Here is a 26,269-nt window from a genome sequence, read left to right as displayed (position 1 = left end):
TACTACTCTGCCATTAAAAAATGATATCTCGCCATTTGCAATGATGTGGATGGAATTAGAGGGTATTATGTGAAGCAAAATAAGTCAATCAGAGAAAGAATTATATGATCTCACTCATACGAGGAATTAAAAAAAAAATGGGGGGGGGCACCTGGATGGCTCAGTCATTAAGTGGCTGCCTTTGGCTCGGGTCATGATCCCAAGATTCTGGGATCAAGCTCTGCACTGGGCTCCCTGTTTGGCGGGAAGCCTGCTTCTCCCTCTGCCACTTCCCTTGCTTGAGTTTCCTCTCTGGCTGTCTCTCTCTGCCAAATAAATAAATAAAATCTTAAAAAAAATAAAAAATAAAAACAAAATATATGGGAAGGGAGGGGAAAATAAAACAAGATGAAATCAGAGAGGAAGACAAATGTAAAGGACTCTTAATCATAGGAAACAAGCTGAGGGTTGGTGGAGGGGAGGAGAGTAGGGGCATGGGGTAGCTGGGTGAGAGGCATTATGGCAGGCACATGATATAATGAGCATTGGGTATTACATAAGACTGATGAGTCACTGACCTCTACCTCTGAAACCAATAATACATTATATGTGAATTAATTGAATTAAAAAAAATAAAATAAATCTTTGAAAAATATAAAATAAAAAGAGATAAATGAATTAAAAAATTATATATCCATGCAATGGAATAATATTCAGCATGAATCTCAAAAGCATTATGTTGAGTGAGAGAAATCAGATACAAGACAGTGAATACTGTATGACACCATTTACATAAACCTAAATAAAGTGTTATATAAAAGCCATTTATATGAAATTCTAGGAAAGGAAATTCTAATCAGTTACTACAGAAAGTACATCAATGGTTGTTTATGACCTGGGACCAGGGAGGGAGACTGCAAAGAAAAATAAGGGGAATTTTTGTATGTGTGTGATAGAAGTATTTTTTATTTTTATTACAAAAGAGGTTATGAGGTTTTATAAATTTGTCAAAATGTATTGAATTGTACATTTAAAATGGATGCATTTTTTGATATATAAAGAATATTTAATAAAGTTGAGAACAATAACAAAAAGAGCTTATTCATGCATTGGCTTAATTACTTGACTGTACTGTTACCTAATCACTTAAATTAAAATCACACCCCAACTAAACTATAAAGGGTGAAGAGTCAGGCACCTGGAAACACAGAAGAGGGCACAGCAACGATCTACTTCAAAGAACAAAAGAACCTAGAATACAGGGATCGATCACTGTCAACGCAACTGACCACAGCTCTTAGGGCAAATTATGACCCCATCTGCTCTCAGAGTTTACTTCTGATTTGGTCTTCAAATTCTGACAGGTATTTTATTTCTGAGTCCGAATCCCTTCCTTCAACCCAAGGCACTGGTTCAACCTTCTGACCTGTCCTGTGAGACCTAAATTCTGGCAGCCTCACTACTTGTCTCAGTCCTCTGCTTTGTGTCAACTCCCGTGCTGCATCTTGTAGAACAACTGGATTACTGGCTGCCAGCTCTTCTTCCTGGTTACAACACCCTGGCTTCTTTCTTTATAATCACCCCGGGCTCTCCAGGTCCCAGCTGTCATGATGACCACCAACCACAGCACTTACCATTCCTGTATCAAACTGTGATAAATGCTGGACTTTACAGACCATCTAATTCTCACACTGGCTTGGCAAGGTGGCTGTTTTTATTCATATTTATAGTCAGGATGGGGAAGCTCAGATATCAAAACTTATAAAACTAGTATGTATAGAACGAGATTTCGACTGGAATCTAACTATATGACTGTTTACTTGGACAAATTCAGCACCTTCTAGCAGGGATAACATTATCTCAGTAGCTACTTCACTTTGTAACAGCACTGGCAACTCTCCATATGTCAATCAACAAGTCTGTCCCATATTTTTAACATCCTCCGTGGTGTCCAACATGGTTACATACCATTTGAGTGAACACAAATTATTGCTGAATAAATGAGTACCCATAGTTATTTTTAGGTAGAAGAAAACAAGCTAGGGAAAAAAAAAAGTCAAAATGACATAAATTTTCTGTTCTCAACACAACCTAAATTCTGCAAACATGTAACAAACATTTTTTTTCCCCTTTCCTAAAAAAGTAATTAAACCCACCAGAGCAAAATAGAATTTGGACAAGATTACACAGTAATTGTAAGAAGTAACAATATCAGTTTTGCTTTTTATAGCTCCAATTACTGTCCATAATGGTCAAATTACTAAGGATTAATTGGTGTCTCACTATAGTAACCTGCATTTGCTTTTAGACAATGCCAACAGGCACTGCATTTTATGCAAAATGAGTTCTATTTGTATCATTCCTCAAAGGACTGGCTGGTAATTTTTTTTTTTTTAAAACTCACACCAAACTTGTTTATTTCAAAGGCATTCAATCCTTCAGATACTCTGCTCAGCCAGACCTGAGTGAGATAATACAAGAATGGGGTTATTCTCTCACACACTTGAAGTTGAGAAAAGGGAAATTAGTAACTGCCATCACAAAGGAAAGCAAGACTAAAAACAGAGAACCCTATGTTTAGACTTGCAAGATGGTACGCAGATATTGCAGAGTTAATGCATTAGACAAAGACACTAATTTGTCATGCAAATAACACAAAGCCTAACTAGAAGAGCAAACTATTACCACTCAAGCTAGTAAAAATGAAGTTCAAATAGTGAATTAAATAAGCACATATATTTATAGAAGCCCCCCTCCCCCAGCCTTTACTTGCTAGATGGGGTAATGCCCAATTCATGAATCATTTAGTAAAGACAATCAGATCTTTTTAAAAAAGAGCACAGATATTTACATTCACTTCTTTCTGAGATAATCTTAAGGTAAGTTAAAAGGAAGAAAGAGGAAGGAGACCCTTTGGAGGACAGAAAACAGTGGCTGAGTGATGACTGATGTATCAAAGCATGGAGGCAATTATGCAGAATACAGAGTAAACATGCTGCAGCAGAAAGGAGGTGACGTGTACACAGAACCACAGTGAGGCTGGAGATGGAGGAAATGGAGATTCATTGATAGATTTTGCCTATGGAACTGTCAGCCCTCTCCAAGTTCCCCCAGAATGGCTGGAGGCCAGATGTCCCCACCAAACAGGGCAAAGAGAGTGGGCAGTGGTCCTTAGCATCATCACTACTTGATAGGTTTGTCATGACACAGTCTGCAGGGCCACACTCCCACTGTTTCTGATTCAGTCATTGTTGTAGGTGCTGTGGGGAAAGGGAATGGGAGGTGATTACCCATGTGTAAGGGAATTCTTTCTGGAGACCTGAAAATATAAAATTAGATAGTGGTGATGGTTGTGAAGGACCCACAGGACCCAGCTGTGCCTTAAACTGTCACCATTTTGACTTCAGACGGTATTTTCTAACTGATGAAGCTTATCTTTTCACTTGGGCAAAATACCAGTGGACAAAGCATCCCGTAATGAGAACAGAAACTACCCCCTTGAGAACCGACTGCCCTGATATCAGCAAGCCCTCACATGACTGATGCCCAAGAAATGACTGACCTGACCTTTACTGCCCACCTGCACACACTCATGGACTTTGCATCTTCTTTATTATAGACCTGAAAGTATTTTCAGCACTTTGGAGACAGCACTTTGGAGACCACTTTGGGACAGTGGTCCACCACCTTCCAGGGGCTGGCCTCACTGAAATAAATTCCTTTCTTGTTTCACCACCACTTGCCTTTCTGCCTTTGGGTTTTACCAGGAGCAAGTGGCCAAACTTGGTCTGTTTGGGACCCCCAGACCTAGGGGCTCTTGTACCCCTGAGCCCTTATTACAGCTGCACAATTTTGTGAATATAGTAAAAACTACTGAATTGTACAATTTGAAGGGTGAATTTTATGTTAAGTGAGTTATATCTCAGTAAAGTTGTTCTTTAAAAAATAATTTACTCCTCTGCATCCAGGGCTCTCACCAAAGCCCAACAAAGATCTGAGAAAATTTCAAAGCATGTCTCCCCTTTGTCTTTCCTATGTTAAACCTATTCAATTTCTTAACCATTTCTTTAGACCATGATGTCTACATCCCTTTTGTTCTGGCTGCTGCCCTAAAGTCAGATAGGATACAAAATCACAACCTTTTCCTATAAAGTTTAATAAAAGACTCCAAGTATTTGGAAGTAGATAAAGGAACAGGACAGAAAAGCTAGACAGTTTGCCAACTTTTCGTGATTTGGCTAAATATAATTCATTCAAGGATAATATATCAAACATGACATAAAAGTAACAAAAGACATTCCATAACTAAATACAGATAACATGTACTGGGGTAAAGAAAAGATTGTATATCATAAAATACTATACAGTATGGAGGAAAAGTTATAGTAACTACATTTCTATTGTCCCAAGAACAGAAAAGCAACAGAATCGAAACTAAATATAACAGCCAGTGGTCATCAAATACAAATGACATTTTAAAAGGCACTCTCATATAGTCACTCTACTGATAAGGTTAATTCTAAATTCAATTCAGCCTACACAAGGTTGAAATTCCCTTGCCATGTACTGTTCTTGCCTCAGGACAGTTTTTGTGTAATAGCTACCACATTGTGAATTTCTTATTTAATGCCTATCTTGTTCACTAGATAGTATTGGGTCATGATAGTACTGGGATCCTATCTATCTTGTTCATCTTTATATTCCAGCACCTAACCTAGTGTTTGGCACACAGCTGACTCTCAACAAATGTTCTGAGATTGATTTTTGAGCTCTGAATCAGGCAAATGGTAGTAAAAGAAAGTATGAAGACAAAGGGGAACAAGATACAGTTTGAGGAATTTGTGGTCTAATGAGAAGATAAGCATATAAACAGATAATTTCAATTTTTTTAATAAGCAGAATTGATAGAAATCCTTTCCAATAGGTATTTAAGTCTTTATTTTGTATTAATAAAGTTGTAAAATTAAATAGTCCCTAAATCTAAAAGCTCAAAGTCTAAGCTATAGAGAAAAAAAAAAAAAAAGACCCAGTGATACCAGTGTTATAAAACAGAAAGAATAAAGGAACATGGGCATACAGAAGAAGGGCATTTAAATAAGCAAGATGTGGGGGTGGGATTGGGGATTCTGGGTGAGATCATTTTTAAGCTGAGTTTATTTTTCATTTTCTTAAATATTTTATTTACTCACTCATCAGAGAAAGAGCAAGAGTAAGCACAAGCGGGGGCAGCAGCCGACAGAGAGAGAAACAGGCTCCCAGCTGAGCAAGGAGCCCAAAGTGGGATTCAATCCCAGGACCCTGAGATCATGACCTGAGTCAAAGGCAGACGCTTAACCGACTGAGTCACCCATGGATCCCTTAAACTGAGTATAGATGGATGGGCAGGGATTAGCTAGACAAACACATGGGGAAAGGATATTCCCCATTCACAGAGAAACACCTGTATGTTATCAGAGATTTATATAAACAGTTTAGGATAGCTGAAGCAAAGGAAAGTAGATGTAAATGACTGAAAAGATGAAATGAGTGTGGAAAAAGGAAACCTGTGGATGGTATTCACATAGCTGCTTTGACAAACTGGAAAGATGGCAGTGCCATTTCCTGACACAAGGAATTCAGAAGCAAATAACAGATTGAGGGAATGATGATGAATTTCATTTGAGCATGGTGAGCTGTTTACACAGCAGCTGCTGGAGAAGACAACGGACACTTCGCAGGTGAGATCTGAGCAAGGATTCCACATTGGAGACAGAATTTCATAACACCATTCTTTGACCATTAACTTGATTTTGTATAGGTTTTAACTCTCTTACCTCCACACCCAAAATTCTTCATGAAGACCTTCAATTCTTTAAGTCCACCACTTTTCCATCAACACCTACTACCCCTATTTTCTCCATTGCTCCTCAATCTATCATGACCTTCTGTACCTATTTCCAGCAATCACACTTCCCAACACCCAACCCCTGGTTAATCGAAATATTCACATTTCTGTATTATATGCAAACAAACTAAATATTCCTACTAAACCCTCTCCACTTGTCCTTAATTTGCCTGAAATGCTCATTCCCTAGCTATATAGTACACATGAGGAAACGGGTAAGGCGATAATGAAATTCTCGAGTCTTTTATACCAAGAGTCTGCTAATTCATATTTCAATCAAAATAGTTCATTTTTAACATATATAATACACTAAAAGAAGAAATTTCTTTGTTTTAAGTTCCCACTATCAGAGACTAGCATAAAGAACCATCATTACTCATATATACTCAGGAAATAAAGTTTCATGGTGTTATCTTTTCCACGAAATAGAGCAAAAAAAGTGATTAACATATTTAACTCTGTTGTGGGCTCAATTCTATAGTAGAAACTATACAGAAAGATTAGAAGAATGAGAATTTGTGCTTCACAAATTCAGTTTAACAATACTTACTGAATATCTACTATTTTTAGTAGGCACAGATATTTAGGATGTTTATAACCTATGAGATAGACATGAGAGTAACTGCGAACCGGCTAAATATTAAAAATAGGAGGAACTTTTTTCTTTAGGACATGAGATAGGTGAGTACTATAAGAGAGGAGAAAAAGAAAAAAACAATTTCTATTGAGAAAAACAGGGAAGAAGTTAAGGAGAAAGCCCTCTTTCAGTTGAGCCCTGGAGGAATGAGATATGGAAAAGCAGTCATGCTACGGGGCGGGGGGGGGGCATTAGAAACACAGAGGTGTGTACTGAAAATGCACAGCACAGATAAAATAGCCATAGCCAAAAAGATCTTGAAAATCAAATGACTATAAATTAATGAAGTTCAGATAACATCAAGTGGATGAAGAATGAGAAAGTTATATGGGTTGGGAAGACAGTTTCATACTCGGTTATAAGGAATACTTCAGTCTAACTCAGGTTCACATGTTGACATTGTTACCACAGCCACTTAAATAGGATGAGTACATCCTGAGTATGAATGTTTCACGGCTTCTGAGTTCAGCATCTGCACTGATGAGATGACCCGGGGGAATGAGTTTAAGATTGCTCATACCAAACACAAAGCAAACAATTAATCAAACTGGAATAAAATGAACTGGAAGCCCGTGCTGATTGTCTGCTTCCCCCCAACCACGGGAATAGCTGACTTTTTGAATAGGTACTTTTTGAATCTGAATAAAAGACAAGTTTAAAGAAGAAAATAAAAATTAGTAGAGACAGCCACTGCTTATTAGTTGAACACTGGTGTATATTTTTCCAGCCTCTTTCCTACAAACACATACACATGCCTACACACACACAATGTAACACCTTGAGACACAATCTACTTCCTTTTTCATAACCACTGTTTTTCTTGTGACATGTTGTAAAGCTCTGTCATCAATTTTAATGGTTATAGAGTAATCCACTGTTTGGACAATTTCATAATTTCACCCTCAGTTTATTGCTAGGGTCCATTGCACCCAGTTTTAATATTTAAATGTCTTTGTTGAACAGTTTTTGTCATTGTTTTTTGAAAAACAAAGAATTAAAGCAAATTAATTCCAGTATAATTAACAGTTATATTAGTTTCAGGTCTACAGTATGTTGATTCAACACTTCCATACATTGCTCATCACAGCAAGTGCACTCCTTAATCCCCATCCCTATTTAACCCATCCCCTCACTCATCTTCCCTTGGTAACCATCAGTTTGTTCTCTGTGGTTAAGTCTGTTGTTGAGCAGTTTTAACTATTTCTTAAGATTAGTATCTCATGATTTATACTTTCTTAAAGGTTGTATTAATTTCCTAAGATGGCCATAACAAATCACCACAAACTGGGTGGCTTTTAGCACAGAACTGAATTCTCTCACTGGTAGAAAGACCAAAAGTCCGAAATCAAGGTGCTGGCAGCACCACGCTCTTCCTAAGGTACTAGGGAAGAACTCTGCCTAGTTTCCGGTGGCTCTCAGCATCCTTAGCATTCATTCCTCAGCATCATTCCTACCTCTGCCTCCTTCTTCACATGGTCTTCCTTCTCTCTGTACCTGTCTCCTCCACATCTTGGAATCCAAATGTCCTTCTTCTTTCTTTTATAAATATGTCATTGAATTTAGGCCCACCCTAATTCAGTATTTTAATTGGAATTATATCTGCAAAGGCCTTCTTTAAAAAAAAAAAAAGATCGTATTCACAGGAATTGTTTTTTGGGGGGACATAATTCAAGCTACTATTGATGTTATTTAAAAGCTACTACCGAGAGAAATTCGTGGCATTTACTTATTTTTTAAGATTTTATTTATTTATTTGACAGACAGAGATCAAAGTAGGCAGAGAGGCAGGCAGAGAGAGGAGGAAGCAGGCTCCCCGCTGAGCAGAGAGCCCGACTCGGGGCTCAATCCCAGGACCCTGAGATCATGACCTGAGTTGAAGGCAGAGGCTTTAACCCACTGAGCCACCCAGGTGCCCTGAAGCATTTTATTTGAATAGAATAAAACTCACTGAAGCCTTTCATGAATCTAAGATATATATGGGATTTAGTGATCTTATTTTTACTATATACTTAAACATTTTTCTGTTTCATCCCAGAAATTATTTCATTACTCACCAATTCCTCCTAAGTAAAAAAGAGTAAAACATTGAAAATAGAAAAAGATGGGTGCCTAGGATGCATAGTGGCTAAGAGGAAGATGCAGAGTGAGAGAAATCATCATCACTATTTCATCTTACATTGTCTTACTGCAGTGCACAAAGTACTGTGTCATCTTTCACACAGGTCTAAGAAAAGCCTGGAGACATGAATGTTGTGGTCTTTTTGTAGTTTTCAGAGAATACAGTTGAGAATTGAGGATCTTTTATTTTTTACTCACAATGACACAGAAAAGAAAAATGATAAAGATGCTTCATAAATATTAGACAAGCCAGGAAACGAATGCGAAGAGACAGATTGTAACAATCTAGTCTCCAATAATAATGGTAAAATTGGTATAAGTGAACTCTCAGACTATGAGCCTACAGATAACGATATCTTAAATGAATTTTCTCAAACCCAAGAACTGATAAGTGAATAATACATTTCTAAGGGCCAAAAGGAAATATGATATTTCTAACCAATTAGTTACTCTACAGTTAAGACTTCATCATGCAATAATATACAACAGGAAATGGGATCATACCATTATTTTGGAAGGATACATTATAGTATTCTTTCATCATCTACATTTGTGTACCAAAAATTTACTTGACATGGTTAACCAATGAACAAAGGCTGAAAGCAAGTATGTATACAAAAGCATCTGGAAGAAAATGTATCATGTAGAAATGAAAAAATAAAGTTATTTGATCATTGGTTTTTACACATTTAAAAATAAAAATGTTTTGCAATTATGAATCAAAAAGGATGGCCACCCTCTCTTCAAAATTATGAACTGTCTTTTTTGATGATGTGAGTGCAAGAACCAGAAGTAATAATAATCTTGAAACTACTAAAGAAGTATTCGAAATCCAGAATCTGTATTAAGTATAGACATATTCCTGGTTCATGCCATGGCAATTGATAAACAGTTAGCTACATTCAAAGGGCTGTGTCTGTATGGAGTACTTTTAAAACCCAGAAAAGTGAGGATAAAAATTGGGCTTTACCACCATCATCAAGAAAATGAAAAAACAAACTACAGAATAGGAAAAACAAATTATAAATCTTGTATCTGATAAGGGACTTGTATCCAGAGTATATAAAAAAACTCTTAGAACTAAATGATAAATGACAACTAAACTAAACAAAAAATGAAACAAATATTTAACCAGACATAGCTCCAAAGAAGATATCCAAATGGCCAACAGGTACACCAAAAGATGTTCATCAGGAGTTATTAGGGAAATGCAAATCAAAACCATAATGAGATGCTACTTTACACTCACTAAAATGGCACAACAAAAAAGACATAAGTGTTGACAACAATGTTGAGAAATTGGAATTTTTAAAAATTATTTTTATTAACATATAATGTATTATTTGCCCCAGGGGTACAGGTCTGTGAATCATCAGGCCTAGACATTTCACAGCACTCACCATAGCACATACTCTCCCAATGTCCATAACCCAAGCACCCATCCCTCCTGACCACCCTCCAGCAACCCTAAATTTGTTTCATGAGATAAAGAGTCTCTTATGGTTTTTCTCCCTCCCAACCCCATCGTGTTTCATTTTCCTTCCCTGCCCCACACAATACTCCACCCTGCCTCTCAAATTCCACATATCAAAGAGATCATATGATAATTGTCTGAGAAATTGGAGCTTTTATACATTGTTGGTGGGACTGCTGTAAAACAGCATAGGCACTGTGGAAAGTAGCCTGCAAATCCTCACAGAGTTAAAATTACCACGAGACCCAAAGGTTCCATTCCTAAAAACCTACCCAAGAGAAATGCAAAAATGTTTACACAAATACTTGTACTCAAATATTCATAGTAACATTAGTAATAATAGCCAAAAACCAGAAACAACTTTTATGTCCATTATTACCTGCTGAATGGATAAATAAATGTGTTACAGTCACACATATAATGTTATTTGGTAATAAAATCAAATGAAATACACATGCTAGAACATGGACAGATACTGAAAATATTATGCAAAGTAGAACAAAAAATGATACACTACATATCCCATTTATATGAAATAACCAGAATGGGCAAATTCACAGAGACATAAAATAGATAAGTGGTTGCCTAGAATGGGAGGGAGGATGGGGAGTGACTGCTAATGAGAAAAAGTTTCTTTTTGGGTGACAAAAATATCCTTTTAAAAAAAAAAGTTTTATTTATTTTTTGAGAGAGAAAGAGAGAACAAGCTGGGGGGAGAGACAGAGGGAGCAGCAGACTTCCCGCTGAGTGGGGAGCTAGGGCTCCATCCCAAGACCCTGGAATCATGACCTGAGCTGAAGGCAGATGCTTACCAACTGAGCCACCCAGGCACCTCTGATAAAAAATTCTTAAATTAGATTATGGTGATATTTGAACTGTGAAAATATACTAAAACCCATTGAACTGTATACTTTAAAATAGGTGCATTTTATGGTAAATAAATAAGAAATCTCTCAATAAAGCAGTTTTTAAAAATTTGGGCTTGCTACGTTTATATTCTCATTAAAATTCTAATAAAGTTTATTTTCACTAACCCCTTATTTTTACTTCTGCAATTTTTTCATAAGATGGAATAAAAATATTTATTATAAATAAGGTCCATTACCCCTGGATGGTAAATGGTGATGTCTATTTTCTTGGTATACTGAAGGTTAATCAATCTTCCTAAATGGACATTTAGATTGTTAGTAGTACTTTTCCCCTAGTATAAACAAAGTTGCTTTCAACATTTCTGTTTATACACCTTTACAGAGTTGTAAGATCACTCCCTTAAGAAAAATTCCTAGAAATGATTCTTTGTAAAAGGTATTTCTTTTAAAAGTCTGTTCCAAATAATATTTCCAATAGCAATGTTTAAGAGAAAAGCATGTTTTATCCTGAAATATCCTTGCCTTCATAGTTTACTAAAAAAACGCATAATAAGGAAAAAACACCTGTTAACCGAACACCAAAAGCAAAAAGCAAAGCAAAACACAATGAACAAAAAAAGAAAAGCAATAATCATCAAAAACTCTTTCAAATATATTAGGCTATATTACCTGTTCCAATTCTGGCTCTAACTGACAAGAAATGGAAAATTTTATTTATATGACATTTCTGAATATAGGTTTTGCAATTCAGTGTATTTCCAATTCTCTCAGAATAAACATGTCACTTACAAATTATATTTATAGGAAGATTGTAATAAAAATACTTAGCTTTCTTTTAAACAAAAGAAAGCTCTATCTGCCCAGAGGGTTTAGAAGCAATAATCCACCGCCAGTAGGAAGGTACCCAATGACTGAATCTTGGTTTCTAAGTAACACTTTCCAATATAAGAAACTGAGTCTCTTTGAAGAAAAGGCTGCTTCAAGGGCCAGGGTAGGGAAAATAAAAAAATAAGGCTAGGATAACTGCCAAAACTTGGAAGCAACCAAGGTGTCCCTCAGAAGGTGAATGGATAAACTGTGCTACATCCAAATAATGGAATATTGTTCAAAAATGAGCTACCAAGCCATGAAAAGATGTGGCAGAACCTTAACTGCATATTACTAAGTGAAAGAAGCCTATCTGAAAAGGCTACATACTATATGATTCCAACTATATGACCTTCTGAAAAAGGCAAAACTCTGGAGAGAGGAAACATATCAGTGTTTGCTAGGGGTTAAGAGGGAGGGAGTGATGAATAGGAGGAGCACAGAGGATTTTTAGGGCAGTGAAACTATTCTATGTGGTACTATAATGATGGATGAGTGTCATTATTACTCATTTGTCCAAAACTACAGAACGTACATCACCAAACGTGAACCCTAATATAAACTATGGACTTTGAGTATTAACACATGTCAGTGTAGGTTCACTGATCATAAAAAATAAGTACATAAATCAAGTAAATAAATATGGGCTATTTCACACTACCAGAGGATAAGGAAGTACTCAAAAAACAAAAGGATAAGGGCATGTCAAAAGGATACTACAAGAGTCAATCTGAATGAGTTCCCAATAGCTAAAACTAAAACAGTTGGAGCAACAAAATATATAACATAGAATTAGAGTATAACCCAAAATATAAAATAAATATGAGTCCATCCTGATATAAATGATTACAAAAATAAATAAGGGTGAAGAGATAACAAATCTTCCAAATAGAAGAATTCCAAATACTCTCCCCTCCAGGACATGATGCTTAATTCCATCCTGTGCATCCTAACCCCTCATTCCCACCTCCAATAAGGGTGGGGTAGACCTAGTGACTTACTTCCAAAGGACAAAGAAAGGGAAAAACAGTACATTTTCAGTGGAGAAAATCAGCAAACACTATCTAACCCAAGTAATAAAGATTAATGTCACCATATGGATATCCCATAACCCTGATGATGGTAAGAGTACTTTACTTCTCGGTATTCTTTTCAAAAACCCATCTGACTCCAGTTGAAACAGAGAAAAACAACAGACAAATCCAGATTGGGATACATTCTACAAGTCATGAAAAACAAGGAAAGACTGAGAAATTGTTACAGACTAGAAGAGACTGGAGGAAACAAGACAACCAAAAGTAATGTGGGACACTGAATGGGATTCTGGAAGAAGAAAGCAAGCTCTGGTGGAAAACGTGAAATCCTAATGAAGTCTGGAATGTAGTTAACAGGAATAAACTAACAATGGGCTCTTAGTTTTGACAAAATGTACCATGGCAATGTACAATATTTACAGTAGGGGAAACTGGGCAAGAGGTGTACATTAAAATTCTGCACTGTCTTTGCAACTTTTATATATTTAAAAATTACTCAAAAATAGAAAGTTTATTAAAAACAACAATAACTACCAAATTAAACTTTAAAATGGAGTCATAAAACCACAAAACCAACATAGATATCCTTTTGGAAAATGTTAAACTTCTAAATTTAACTACATTTACTCTATTTTGAAAGTCTGTTAAATACAATTAAAGAAAAGGCTGAGGGAAGACTAACAATTTCTTACTGGAGATCAAATCAGGCATTAATCAGAAACATGAGGGATTGCATACTAATAATCCTGGAACTATGCATATTCAACTAGACACATTTGACTGACATGATTAGAAATACTTTAAAACACATTAAAAAAATACAGAACCTCATATCCTGCCAATTTAATCTTCTGTCAAGTTTCACTGTATACTGTGTTCTGTGGTTCACTGCACTTTACCAGAAAAGAAGGAACATATTTAATCCACTAGTGGTATTATAATGGCAAACCCTTTGTAAACTTACACCTTTCACATATTATGACACTTCTGAAGGGAAGGTACTTTGCTTCTAACATTATACATTGCCAGCGGGGTGCCTGGGTTGCTCAGTTGGTTAAGCATCTGCCTTCAGCTCAGGTCACGATCCCAGGCTCCTGGGAGAGAGCTTCACCTTGGGCTCCCTGCTCAGTGGGGAGCCTGTTTTTCCCTCTTCCTCTGCTGCTCTCCGTGCTTGTGCCCTCTCTCTATCTCTCTGTCAAATAAATAAATAAAATAAAAACTTTATACATTAAAACATGAAAACCAAAAATTTAAGAAAGATTATCTAAAACTTGTATATAAGGCCAGAAGGTAGATAGCGTGCCCTTTCTTTGACCGACAGAGATCACAAGTAGGCAGAGAGGCAGGCAGGGTGTGGGGGGGAAGCAGGCTCCCCGCTGAGCAGAGAGCTAGATCCCAGGACCTTGAGATCATGACCTCAGCCAAAGGCAGAGGCTTTAACCCACTGAGCCACCAGGTGCCCCTAGTGTGCCCTTTCAATGGAATACTGGAGACACAGATTTGTTCAAAGGTTAATTACTTATGAGAATGTACTTAGCTCCATTATTCTATTGACTCCTGAATTAAATATCCCAGATTAAGTAAAGTTAGATGTTAACTTGTAGATTTCTGTCTAGTAGAGTTACAAATAATTTTTGTCAGGTAGAAGAGAAAATTCCAAAGGTTAAGATTTATTGGTCTGTAGGATATTAACCAGTTTGTAACTAACCTCACAATCTAATTCTAAAATTCCTTTATTAAATTGCCTATATGAATACACAGCTCTTCAAATGCTCTCTGAACTAGCCTATTTTCCTTGCTCCCTTAGTAATTTATAAATTGAATAAAATATTTGATACATGTTCACTTCATACTTGTATGAGTCATGATTTTAATTTCTTAAAATTATGCTTTGAAAGGCATAAGGAAATTTCCATGACATGCCTGACATGACCTTTTCCACCCACTGCTCTGCAAATCCTATAGTCTCACAGGGATATTGCAATAAGTTTTTTGCACAGTATTCTGAAAATATTGTTAATAATCTTGTTATCGGAATTATCAAATAATACTTTTTATTTCAAAGATAAATCAGAAAAGAATCTAAGTGTATGTTATTTTCAAGGCCATGTGATCTGACATCTAAGACTTTCTAATTTGTTACACGTCACTCCTGATGGTTCTGTGAGTTAATTTTCCTTATTTAAGCTTATTATTTAAAAAATTTTTTTTCTTCCATCTGTTCCGGGTAACTATTTGTGTCTAAATGCAAAGAGCTAATACCTGGTTCAGATGTGAACTACACATAACTGCCTTTACTTTCATAAACATGATTAATTACACTTAAATTTTGATTACATATTTTGAGGTTTATGAGAAAAGAAAAAGATTAGCAAAAGAAAAAAATCACAACTTCATCTTTGCAATGTTACATTTTTCATTAAAATCAAAAGTCTAGACTAATGTGATTTTAGGAAGAAACCTGGTTATTGTCAAGTCTAAATGTACTTTGGTGAATTCAAGTGAACTAATTGTAAACACTGATTTCAATTTGTAGGTTTTGGCATGGTGAAAGAAAGCATTATTTCACTCCCATCCAACCATAATCAGTAGTCCATTAAAGCAAAAGAGAAAAGAAAATTCTGTACCCTGACATCACTTCTAGGTGAAGTTGTCCCGAAACAGTTAAGAAAGCAGGAACATTGAAGAAATTCTCCTCAGGCACCTTAATTTTGCTTGAAGGCTGCAAATGAAAAACATGAGCCACAAAAAGCTATGAGATAGTTTGCTCTGCTTTCACATTCACATACGTGCCACAACTAAAATGACAATGCAATTCAGTATATGCGAGGACAGATCATTTTCATGAAAATAAAGGCAGTTCTCAGTACACTCCTAAAAGAGAAAATGCCTACTTAGAAACTGCTAAGGTCAAGGACATTTGCTCCACATTTTCAAAACATAAAACCAAAGGACAAAGTATTTTTGTCACAAGATACAATTCTCCCTAAAAAGTGATTCTGACTAAGAGACAAACAAAGAAAGAGATTGTGAATTAAAATTTTTTAAGTTGAAGAAATACATAATCTCTTAAAATTCTGACCCATGACTGAAATTTGATTTTCTCAAAGGAAGAGCCTCTAGAACATGTGTTGTCAAATTATTAAATTTTTAATAATAGTATTTTTAATGCAGATTTTTATAAATACATTATAAACTTTTACGTATATTAATTTAACTTCCACCACAATGCAGAAGAGCAGAACTCTATCTTTAAAAGATACAGTGAGCATTAGTGAAATAAGTCAAGCGGAGAAAGACAACTATCATATGATCTCCCCGATATGAAGAAGTGGTGATGCAACATGGTGGGTTAAGGGGGTAGGAGAAGAATAAATGAAACAAGCCCTCATGATCCCAAGGTCCTGGGATCGAGCCCCACGGTCCTGGGATCGAGCCCCACATGGGCTCTCTGCTCAGCAGGGAGCCTGCTTCCCTTCCTCTCTCTGCCTGCCTCTCTCCCTACTTGTGATCTCTGTCAAATAAATAAATAAAATCTTAAAAAAAAAAGGAATAAAGCCAATTTTAAATACACAATAGAGAATGTGAGACTCCTTTAAGAGACTTAGTATCATAAATACTGAATTACAGAAACACATGAAATGAAGACATCTTTTTAAATTCCATTGGTTCTAAAAATATTACCTATCAGATACAGGAATATATGTGTATGAATGAGAAATCTAGTGTAAAAATTACCAATTGAAATCATTCATTTATTTTGTAATTGCCTTTTACTTTTAACTTACTTTGACACTGGTCCTAAATGTCCTATCACTGCTTTTTAAAAATCTATCTTGGAATCCCATATTCACTGAAAAGGTATTTTTTCTAAGGACTCAAGTACATAAGACTAAAATATTTTCCCTGACCTGTGCTTGGATTTCCAAAATAAAAAAGTCTGTTCTCTATAGTTCCTCACTACTTAATAAATAATTGTGTTTCAAATAAGACCCAGCACATTTATAAGAATATTACTATTTTCTCCTTTCCTTCATCTCTTTAGTCTATAATTTGTATTTGTGTTCTATCTTGACTTCTCCTAAAGTGATTTCTCTCATTTCCTGTGAATATAAAAGTCTACTGTTTATGATTACCTTTTAGTCTTTCATTTATTAGCATTTGTACAAAATAGAATCTGATCCTCTTACATCTCTTAAACCCAGCTTATTTAAATAGGTATAAACATATCACTACTTCATCATGCCATCCAATGTCATACAAACTTAAATACTGAAATTCCTACTACAGTTTTAAAAATTACTTCCTCTTATTTCTCCTTTACATTACAATTTATGCATTACATTGATTTTTAAAACTTCTGAATTAAGTTATACTACCTATACATTTATTTTCAGAATATTAAAGGGATATTGTGAAATATTTTAAAAAGTAATTGCTGAGAGTGGTGTAGATAAACATGGTGGGATAGATTGCTCTGAAGGGCTGTCCCTCCACAGAAAAACTGAAAATAATGAGTAAAAACTGTGAGAATCAACTGTGGGGACTCTGGAAAACAGTTAAAGGTTTCTAAGAACCAAATGCTGAATTGAGAGAGGAAATTTAAAAATTTGAGACTTCACCACTAACAGCAGACTGCATATTGTCTCAAGAATACAAGCAATATTGTTCAGGACAGACTATATGCCAGGACATAAAACAAGTCTCAATAAATTAAAAAAGATTAAAATCATACAAGTTCTTTTCTTTGACTGCAATGGAATGAAACTAAAAATGTTAGGTGGTGCAGGTGCTTAGGAAAACAGTTTCATGTTTCCTTAAAAAAGATAAACAAAGAATTACTATAAAATCTACCAATTCTATTCCTAGGTATATACTTCAAAGAATTAAAGCCGGGTACTCAGATACATATATATATATATACGTTCATGTTCATAAAAGCACTATTCACAACAGTCAAGATGAAAACAATTCAAATGTCCATTAACAGATAAATAAACAAAATGTAATATATATATACAATAGAATAATATTCAGCCATAAGATGGAATGAAGTACTTATATACACATTAAAGTAAGACTAAATCTTGAACATGTTATGCTGAGTAAAAGTAAGACATAAAAGGCCACATATTGTATGATCCCATTTGTACGAAATGTCTGAAAGAGGTAAATCCATAGAGGTTGACTAGGTGAGAGCCATGGGTCTGGAGGGAATAGAAGATATGGGGATGGGGCATGAGGTTTGTTTTTGGGATGACGAAAATGTTTTAGAATTTGATACAGGTGGTAGTTGTATAACATGATAAATGCACTAAATGCCACAAAATGCACCCTTTAAAATAATTATTTTTTTTTTTGATTTTTTTTTCCTCCCAATTTATTTATTTTCAGAAAGACAGTATTCACTATTTTTTTCACCACACCCAGTGCTCCATGCAAGCCGTGCCCTCTATAATACCCACCACCTGGTACCCCAACCTCCCACCCCCCCGCCACTTCAAACCCCTCAGACTGTTTTTCAGAGTCCATAGTCTCTCATGGTTCACCTCCCCTTCCAATTTACCCAAATTCCCTACTACTCTCTAACGCCCCTTGTCCTCCACGCTATTGGTTATGCTCCACAAATGAGTGAAACCATATGATAATTGACTCTCTCTGCTTGACTGATTTCACTCAGCATTTTATATGAATTTCACCTTAATTTTTTAAAAAGTATATATAAACAAGTAACTATTGGATTTGACAGGGTCAAAAACTAACATAAGGGGGTGCCTGGGTGGCTCAGTGGGTTATGATCTCAGGACCTATGCCCTCAGCTCAGGTCATGATCTCAGGGTGCTGGGATCGAGTCCCACATCGGGCTCTCTGCTTGGGGGGGGGGCTGCTTCCTTCTCTCTCTCTGCCTGCCTCTCTGCCTACTTGTGATCTCTCTCTGTCAAATAAATAAATAAAATCTTAAATAAAAACTAACATAGGATTGCAAATTTAAGATCTGTAATCTTAAATACTTCTTCGTAATGAAGAAAGAATAAAAAAATACCAATTAAAGGGGCGCCTGTGTGGCTCAGTGGGTTAAGCCTCTACCTTCGGCTCAGGTCATGATCTCCGGTCCTGGGATCGAGCCCCACATCGGGCTCTCTGCTCAGCAGTGAGCCTGCTTCCCCCCTCTCTCTGCCTGCCTCTCTGCCTACTTGTGATCTCTCTCTTTCTCTCTGTCAAATGAATGAATAAAATCTTAAAAAAAAAAAATACCGATTATGCATCCAATTTTGTGACCTTGCCAATACATGGGATTTCTTTTACTAGGTTCCCACACTGCAAGTAATAAGTGACAAATTTATGAAAAATGGACAAATCTGACATTAAAATTAAGGATCTCTATTTAACAAAGGAAGATACAGGCATAGTCAGAAGAATGACAGGTTAAGAAGAAAATATTTTCATTGCGCCTGGATAGCTCAGTCATGAGATAATGCAAATCTTTTTCTTGGGGTTTAGAGTTGAACCCAATGTTGGGTGGAGAGATTATTAAAAAATAAAGTCTTCAAAAAAAAAGAATAATATATTTTCAGCACCTAAAATTGACAAGTGATTAATGGACAGGACCTATAAGGACCTGTCGACAAGAAAACAAGAAAGAAAAAAAGCTGCTCCCCAACTGGACAAGGGATATGAAAAGAGATTTTTTACAAAAAAGGAAAATTTGAATGGCTAAGATATATGAGAAAACACTCAAATTCACTACAAACAAAAGAAATGCAAATGAAAATAAGGCACTTTAAGAAGAACTTATTATATATACCAGATTGACAAAGATTACAAGGTTATTTAAGGTCAAGTGTAGGTACAGATTCAGGGTATGGTAGACAGGTATCTAAGACGTGCCCAAGAGTCTCAGCCCCTGATTTAGTCAATTGACCACTAAGCCAAGAACGGCCATGAAGGATTTTGCAACTGAAGTTCCTAATCAGTGAGCACCGGCAGTACTCTTTCTGATATCAGCCGTAGTAACATTTTTCTACATATGTTTCCTAAGGCAAAGGAAATAAGCAAAAATAAACTATAAACTAAAATAAAATTGGGATTATATCAAAATAAAAAAGTTCTGAACAATGAAGGAAACACAAAACTAAAAGGCAACCTACTGAATGGGAGAAGGTATCTGCAAATGATGTAGCCAAAAAAGGGTCAGTATCCAAAATATATAAAGGACTTACATTAACCCAAAAAATGAATAAGCTGATTAAAAAATGGGCAGAAGACACAAATAGACACTTCTCCAAAGAAGACATTCAGACGTCCAATAGACACATGAAGAGATGCTCAACATCACTCATCATCAAGGAAATGCAAATCAAAAGTACAATGAGATATCACCTCACACCTGTCAGAATGGCTAAAACCAAAAACACAAGAAACAACAGGTGCTGCTGAAGATGTGGAGAAAAAGGAAACTCTCTCTTGGGAATGTGAACTGGAATAGCCACTGTGGAAAACAGTATGGAGGTTCCTCAAAAAATTAAAAATAGAACTACTCTATGATGCAGTAATTGGGCTACTAGCTATTTACCCCCAAAACACATAAAAATATTAATTCAAAGGGATACATGCATCCCTATGTTTACTGCAGCATTATTTACAATAAATAGCTAAACTATGGAAGCAGCCCAAGTGTTCATTGATAAATTAATGGATAAAGAAAACGTGGACGAGATACACATATAACTATGTATGTGAGAATATTATTCAGCCTGTATATGAGAATATTATTCAGCCCTAAAAAATAATGAAATCTCGCTATTTGCAACAACATGGAAAGAGCTACAGAGTATATTGCTAAGTGAAATAAGTCAACCAGAGAAAGACAAATACCATATAATCTCCCTCACAAGCAGAATTCAAAAAACAAAACAAACAAGAAAAGGAAAAGAAAAAAAAGAGAAAGGCAAATCAAGAAACAGACTCTTAACTATAGAGAACAAACTCATGGCTACTAGAGGGGAGATGGGTGGGGGGAATAGGTGAAATAGGTGACGGGTATTAAAGAGCATACTTGCCATGATGACAACAATTAAGAAATGAGCAAAAAATGGAAAAAAGAGATATTTGTCCTGCTTTACAGTTTATTAAAAGACCCCTCCCCCCCAAAAAAAGAAAAGAAAAGAAAAAAGAAAGTTCCAAATCAGATGGCCTCAAGATTTGGAGACTTTCTGGGTATTCCCAACCTAACCACATGAGCCCTTTAAAAGCAGAAATGTTTTCTATAGCTGGTTGCAGGAGAGGAAGTCAGAGATCTGAAGCAGGAGAAGGATTCAACAAGCTGTCCTTGACTCGAAGATGGAGAAGGCCACATGCAAAAAAGGTGCTTAGGACAGTCCCTAGGAGCTGAGAACAAACTAGCCAACAGTCAGCAACAAGATGGTAACTTTAATCCTAGAACTGCAAGGAACTAAATTTGGCTGATAGCAGAAATGAGTTTGAGAAAGTCAAACTCCAGAGGAGAGTACAACTGGCGCACACACTGCCTTCAGCCTTCTGAGACCCTGAGCAGACAACCCAACTACAACATGCTGGACTGATGATATACAGAACCGAGTAATAACGGGTGCTGTTTGATGTTGCTAAGTTTCAAGCAATTTGTTACAAAGTCATAGAAAACCTGGGGCGCCTGAGTGGCTCAGTTGGTTAAGCGTCTGCCTTCAGCTCAGGTCATGATCTCAGGGTCCTGGAATTGAGAATTGAGCCCCGCACTGAACTCCTTGCTTCTTCCTCTACTTCCGCTGCTCCCCACTGCTCGTGCTCTAGTGCACATACCCTCTCTCTCTCAAATGAATACAAAAATCTTCAAAAAAATTTTTTTTTCTAACAAAGTCATAGAGACCTAATTCATAGGAAAACTGGAACACTCTCATAAAGTCGTATAGTGTACACTGGTACTACTATTCTGGAGAACTTCACGAAGTTAAGAATACATATACCATATGACCCAAGAATTCCACGCCTAGATATATATTCCAGAAAAATATTTATACATGTCATTAGGGAGTATGTTGAAGACTATTTGTTGCAGTACTTTTTTTCTGGGTGTAACTTAGAAGAGGACAACTTAAGAGTCCTTAACTAGAGGAATGAGTAAGTAAAATGCAGCAAATACCATTGCATATTTTGTAGCAAGGAGAAGCAACAAATAATGTACCTACATGGACAGAATTTGAACAGAGTTAAATGGGAAAAAGTACAAGATACATAATATGTTAACATTAATGTAAACTAAAACCACATACAAAAGGTCATTCATACTTTATGAGGCTACACACACAATAAAAGATGATATTTCAACAACATTAAAGTGAGTACCTCTGAGAGAGAAGAAAGAAGAATGTGAGCAGAAACTGGGATAAAGAGGAAAAAATAAAACAAGAAAGGGGCTGTGATGAATTGTGCTTTGTCAGCTTGGCATTAATGCTCCCATTGAAACGGAGGACTATGTTTCCTAAAATTCCCCTTCCTGCTTGGTTCCAGGTTACAGTTGGCCATCTGTTGTTGAGAGGGGATGTGCAAAATATTTAGAAGAGAAAATAAAGCTGATGTCATGACTCTCAGAAGACTGGGGCAGTCTGACACAGTGACACACATAGACCGAGGTGCCTGGTGATCTCTAGTTTCTAGCTTGTCTTCTGTACTACTGACTATCCTGCTTTAAGACAACCACCAAGTACTGCACTGCAATTACTACAGAGTAGATGAGATTAGATTAAATGCATTCATGGCTTCAATTTTTCGCACCTCTCTGTATGAACACCCCTTGTCATATCGCATGCTAAATCTGAGCTTGGCCAAGTGACTTGTTTTGACCAATGATACGGTAACAAAAATTGACAAAAACAGTGGCTTGAAAACAATGCTTGTGCATTTCCATATTCTTTCTTGGACCCATGCCACCAAAGAGATCATGCCCTGATTAACAAGACAGAGAAATCTGAGAGACATGTGAGGCCATCCTCGATTGGCCAGCTCCCAGCCAAACCATCAGCTAACCAAGTCCAACAGAGATCAGAATCACCCAAAAGAACTGTAGACTCATGGGAAAGAATAAATGATTGTGTTACACAGTAATATGATACGAGTGCCTTGCAAAGACCAGTAACAGTGTACTGAATGAAAATTGTATTTAATTCAACTTTGTACTCCTGAAGTTAAAAGAATACACAATCAGATATATACAGATTTACAGAAACAACCATACCCAATACGCAGTAAACACTTACTATGTGCCACACACATTGTGCTAAAGAGCTTATAAGCAACCCAATAAACTATTAGTATTCCCATTTACAGAGGAGAAATTGAGACAAAGAGGTCATTTATTCAACTTGCCTGATGTGATGCACAGTATGAATCAAGGTGGTCTGGCCGGAATCTCTGTCTTTAACCACAGTGTGATAGTGCCACATAATATTTTGAGGATTCATAAGGAATAACAATGGTTGATTCCGGGAAAGGATAGCAGATCATTAGGGAACCAAGGTGGGATACAATCCATCTGTACTTTTAAATTACTACCTTTTGAACTGTGAACTGTATCATCTGTTCAAAAAATACATTTAAAACAATATATATCTTTTTTAAAGTACAATCCGAGGTACTATTAGCAAATAGTCAAATGGTATATGAGTTTTATCCCATGTATTCTTTTTTATTAATTTTATTTTACTTTATCTTTTTTAAAGATAAAGAGAGAGAGAATGAGAGAATGAGAGAGAATGAGAAAGAGAGAGGGAGGATGAGTTGGAAGGGTCAGGGACAAGCAGGCTCCCTGGGATCATGACCTGAGCTGAAGGCAGACTGTTAATTGACTGAGCCAACCAGACGCCCCTCATGTATTCTTTTTTAAGATATGTTTGTTGACACAAGCAGATTTCATTTATTATAATTATTACTTTTTTTTAAAGTAAGCTCTATGCCCAACATGGGGCTTGCACTCATGACCCTGAGATCAAGAGCTGAATGCTCTACTGACTGAGCCCGCCAGGTGCCCCATTCCCCCTGTATTCTTTATCACATAAACACTCACGATTTTATCTTTTGTCCTACAGTGGTGCAGATTCCTTTGATCGGCACCAATAAAAAATTTAAAACCAAGAACAAAGTATGGAACAAAGTCAAATACCAAGACAATATAGATGGTTTTACTGCAATACCTGAAATAATAACACAGTTGTGGGAAAGCCAGAGAAGAGAAGGCAAATGATTGCTGAATTCTTTGAGTAGGGAATGAGTTTATGTATCTTGGTATGCTAAGCACCTATCACAGTGCCAGAGGCTAGTAATTGTTCCATAAATGCTTGTTGACCAAAAGTGAGTCAACGGTGAACAGAGGGAGTTAGCCACCAGAAATCAGAAGAGATAAAGTCTGATAAAAAAAAAAAAAAAAAAGCAAGGAAACCACAAAAAGCATACGCGGCACAGTGAGCTGTAAAAGCTTCAAGCAGTGTCATGGTTTTGCTGGTCTAAAAGCTACCTCTAGGGTGCCTGGGTGGCTCAGTGGGTTAAGCCTCTGCCTTCAGCTCAGGTCATGGTCTCAGGGTCCTGGGATGGAGGCCCCCATCAGGCTCTCTGCCCAGTGGGGAACCTGCTTCCTCCTCTCTCCCTGCCTGCCTCTGCCTACTTGTGATCTCTCTCTCTCTCTCTGTCAAATAAATAAATAAAATCTTAAAAAAAAAAAAAGCTACCTCTAGTGCATGTTTGTTTTCTAACATAGACACTGATAAGCAGATAGTATTGCAGAAAGTATTTCTTATATTAACTCTTATAACTATACTGCTTATAATCAATACTCTGTCATTTTCCTGGTAGACCTGTAAAGAGACGTTTACTGATTCTTTAATGTAACCATCATCTTAACATCTACAATAATTTTTAAAAATACAAAAGGTAGAGAATGTATTTTGAGTATATGGTTATAAGTTTAAAGCAGCTTAGAGAAAAATTTTCATTTTCCTCACAGAAATAAGTTGTGTGCCTTACTATGACTCTGTCTTCCTCCTATCTACCCCCACTCACAAACACATAATTTGCAGATCTCCTATATAATTAAATACCACTTTTGGCTAAATATAAAAAGACACATACTCATTTGCCCACCTTTTGAACACTATCTAATTCTGACATCTATTCAAACAGGAAGATTTGGAAAGGATAAGATACTATCATCAATATAATTTTCTGATCACTGAAAAAAAATATCTTTTATTTCTAGATGTTTCTGCATTCTCATGGATGTGGCTCATTCAGTTCTAAAGAAGGTTATGTATCTGTGTACTCTCTTATACAACCTTCATTCTCTAAACAAATCACCCCAGTCCCCTCTAGGACTGCTTCCTTATTTCTTCTTTCTTTATGCTTGTAAGTATTAAAAACTACCCAAATTTACATCAAGCACTATGAGAGTCACAAGGTTTAAAATAAAAATTAAACATAACATTAAAAATTGCAGGTTTTATTTTTTAAAGTTTCTGAAGCAATATATTGAGCTGGGTGACATTTGGTTGTTATTTTCTATGCTTTTCCTGTATGTTTAAAATTATTAAAAAACCACAGATCAATATTTACAGCTCTTAAAAATGTCCAGCATATGACTGCAAGATCCCTGTGTCAATACTTCTCATTCTCCTATTTTCTTCAAGGATAAAATAGTTTCTTCTTCAATTTTACCATTTTTGTTTTGCTTAATTACCAGTTTTTATAAGTTGTCTTCAAAAGTTACAGTATTTTACCTATATGATGCATTAAATAATCTTAATGACTACCCTGTGAATATAATTATTACATATTTCTGTAAAGGAAAATGAGCTCTAAGATCCAAATAACCACCTTGAAAATAAACACTCTAAATCTCTGAATATTATATTTCTGCTGTATCTTAAAAAAAGAAAACAAAATAACTAAATTAAATGTAATTAAAGAAATAAGATAGCAAGTAAATTATTTTATGAACCATCAAAATACCATAATAGCAAAAATCAATAAATGTAAAGCAAGTAATGAAATACCAAGCATTCTTCCTGGTTTATGTTTAGAAATATTTTTCACAATGAATCAATGCTCTGATTCTAAACATTTCTAAAATTCTAAAATTATAAAAATTTCATGTACAGTACTTTAAAAAGTATCTTTACATTCTTTGGTTCAAATCTTGATCTATACTCAGGTCCAGATCTCAGAGTTGTCAGTTTGAGCCCCATCTTGGGCTCCACTTTGAAAAAATTAAAAGTATATAGAGAGGAATATAAAAATAAATAAATAAATGAATTTCTTTATATTCTCTTATATTATTTCTCTCGAATAAGATATTCAGAGGTTGAAAGAAATACATTAAGACTAGATAGATTATGTACCGTAATT

The 26,269-nt window shown here is 36.0% G+C and overlaps 1 protein-coding gene across 1 annotated transcript in view; it reads right to left on the bottom strand.

Moving 5' to 3' along the window:
- The window catches only part of NARS2 (asparaginyl-tRNA synthetase 2, mitochondrial), a 128,018-nt gene that overhangs the window by 52,018 nt on the left and 49,731 nt on the right, over positions 1-26,269 (bottom strand). The window contains exon 6 of the mRNA XM_044258441.1: positions 15,490-15,584. Coding sequence (XP_044114376.1) covers positions 15,490-15,584 — 95 coding nt within the window. The remainder of the gene's footprint in view (positions 1-15,489; positions 15,585-26,269) is intronic.

This window comes from Neovison vison, chromosome 7 (genome assembly GCF_020171115.1).
Source record: "Neovison vison isolate M4711 chromosome 7, ASM_NN_V1, whole genome shotgun sequence".
NCBI classification, from domain to species: domain Eukaryota; kingdom Metazoa; phylum Chordata; class Mammalia; order Carnivora; family Mustelidae; genus Neogale; species Neogale vison.
The sequence above is the reverse complement of the archived record's forward strand: the minus strand, read 5'-3'. Positions and strand labels throughout refer to the sequence as shown.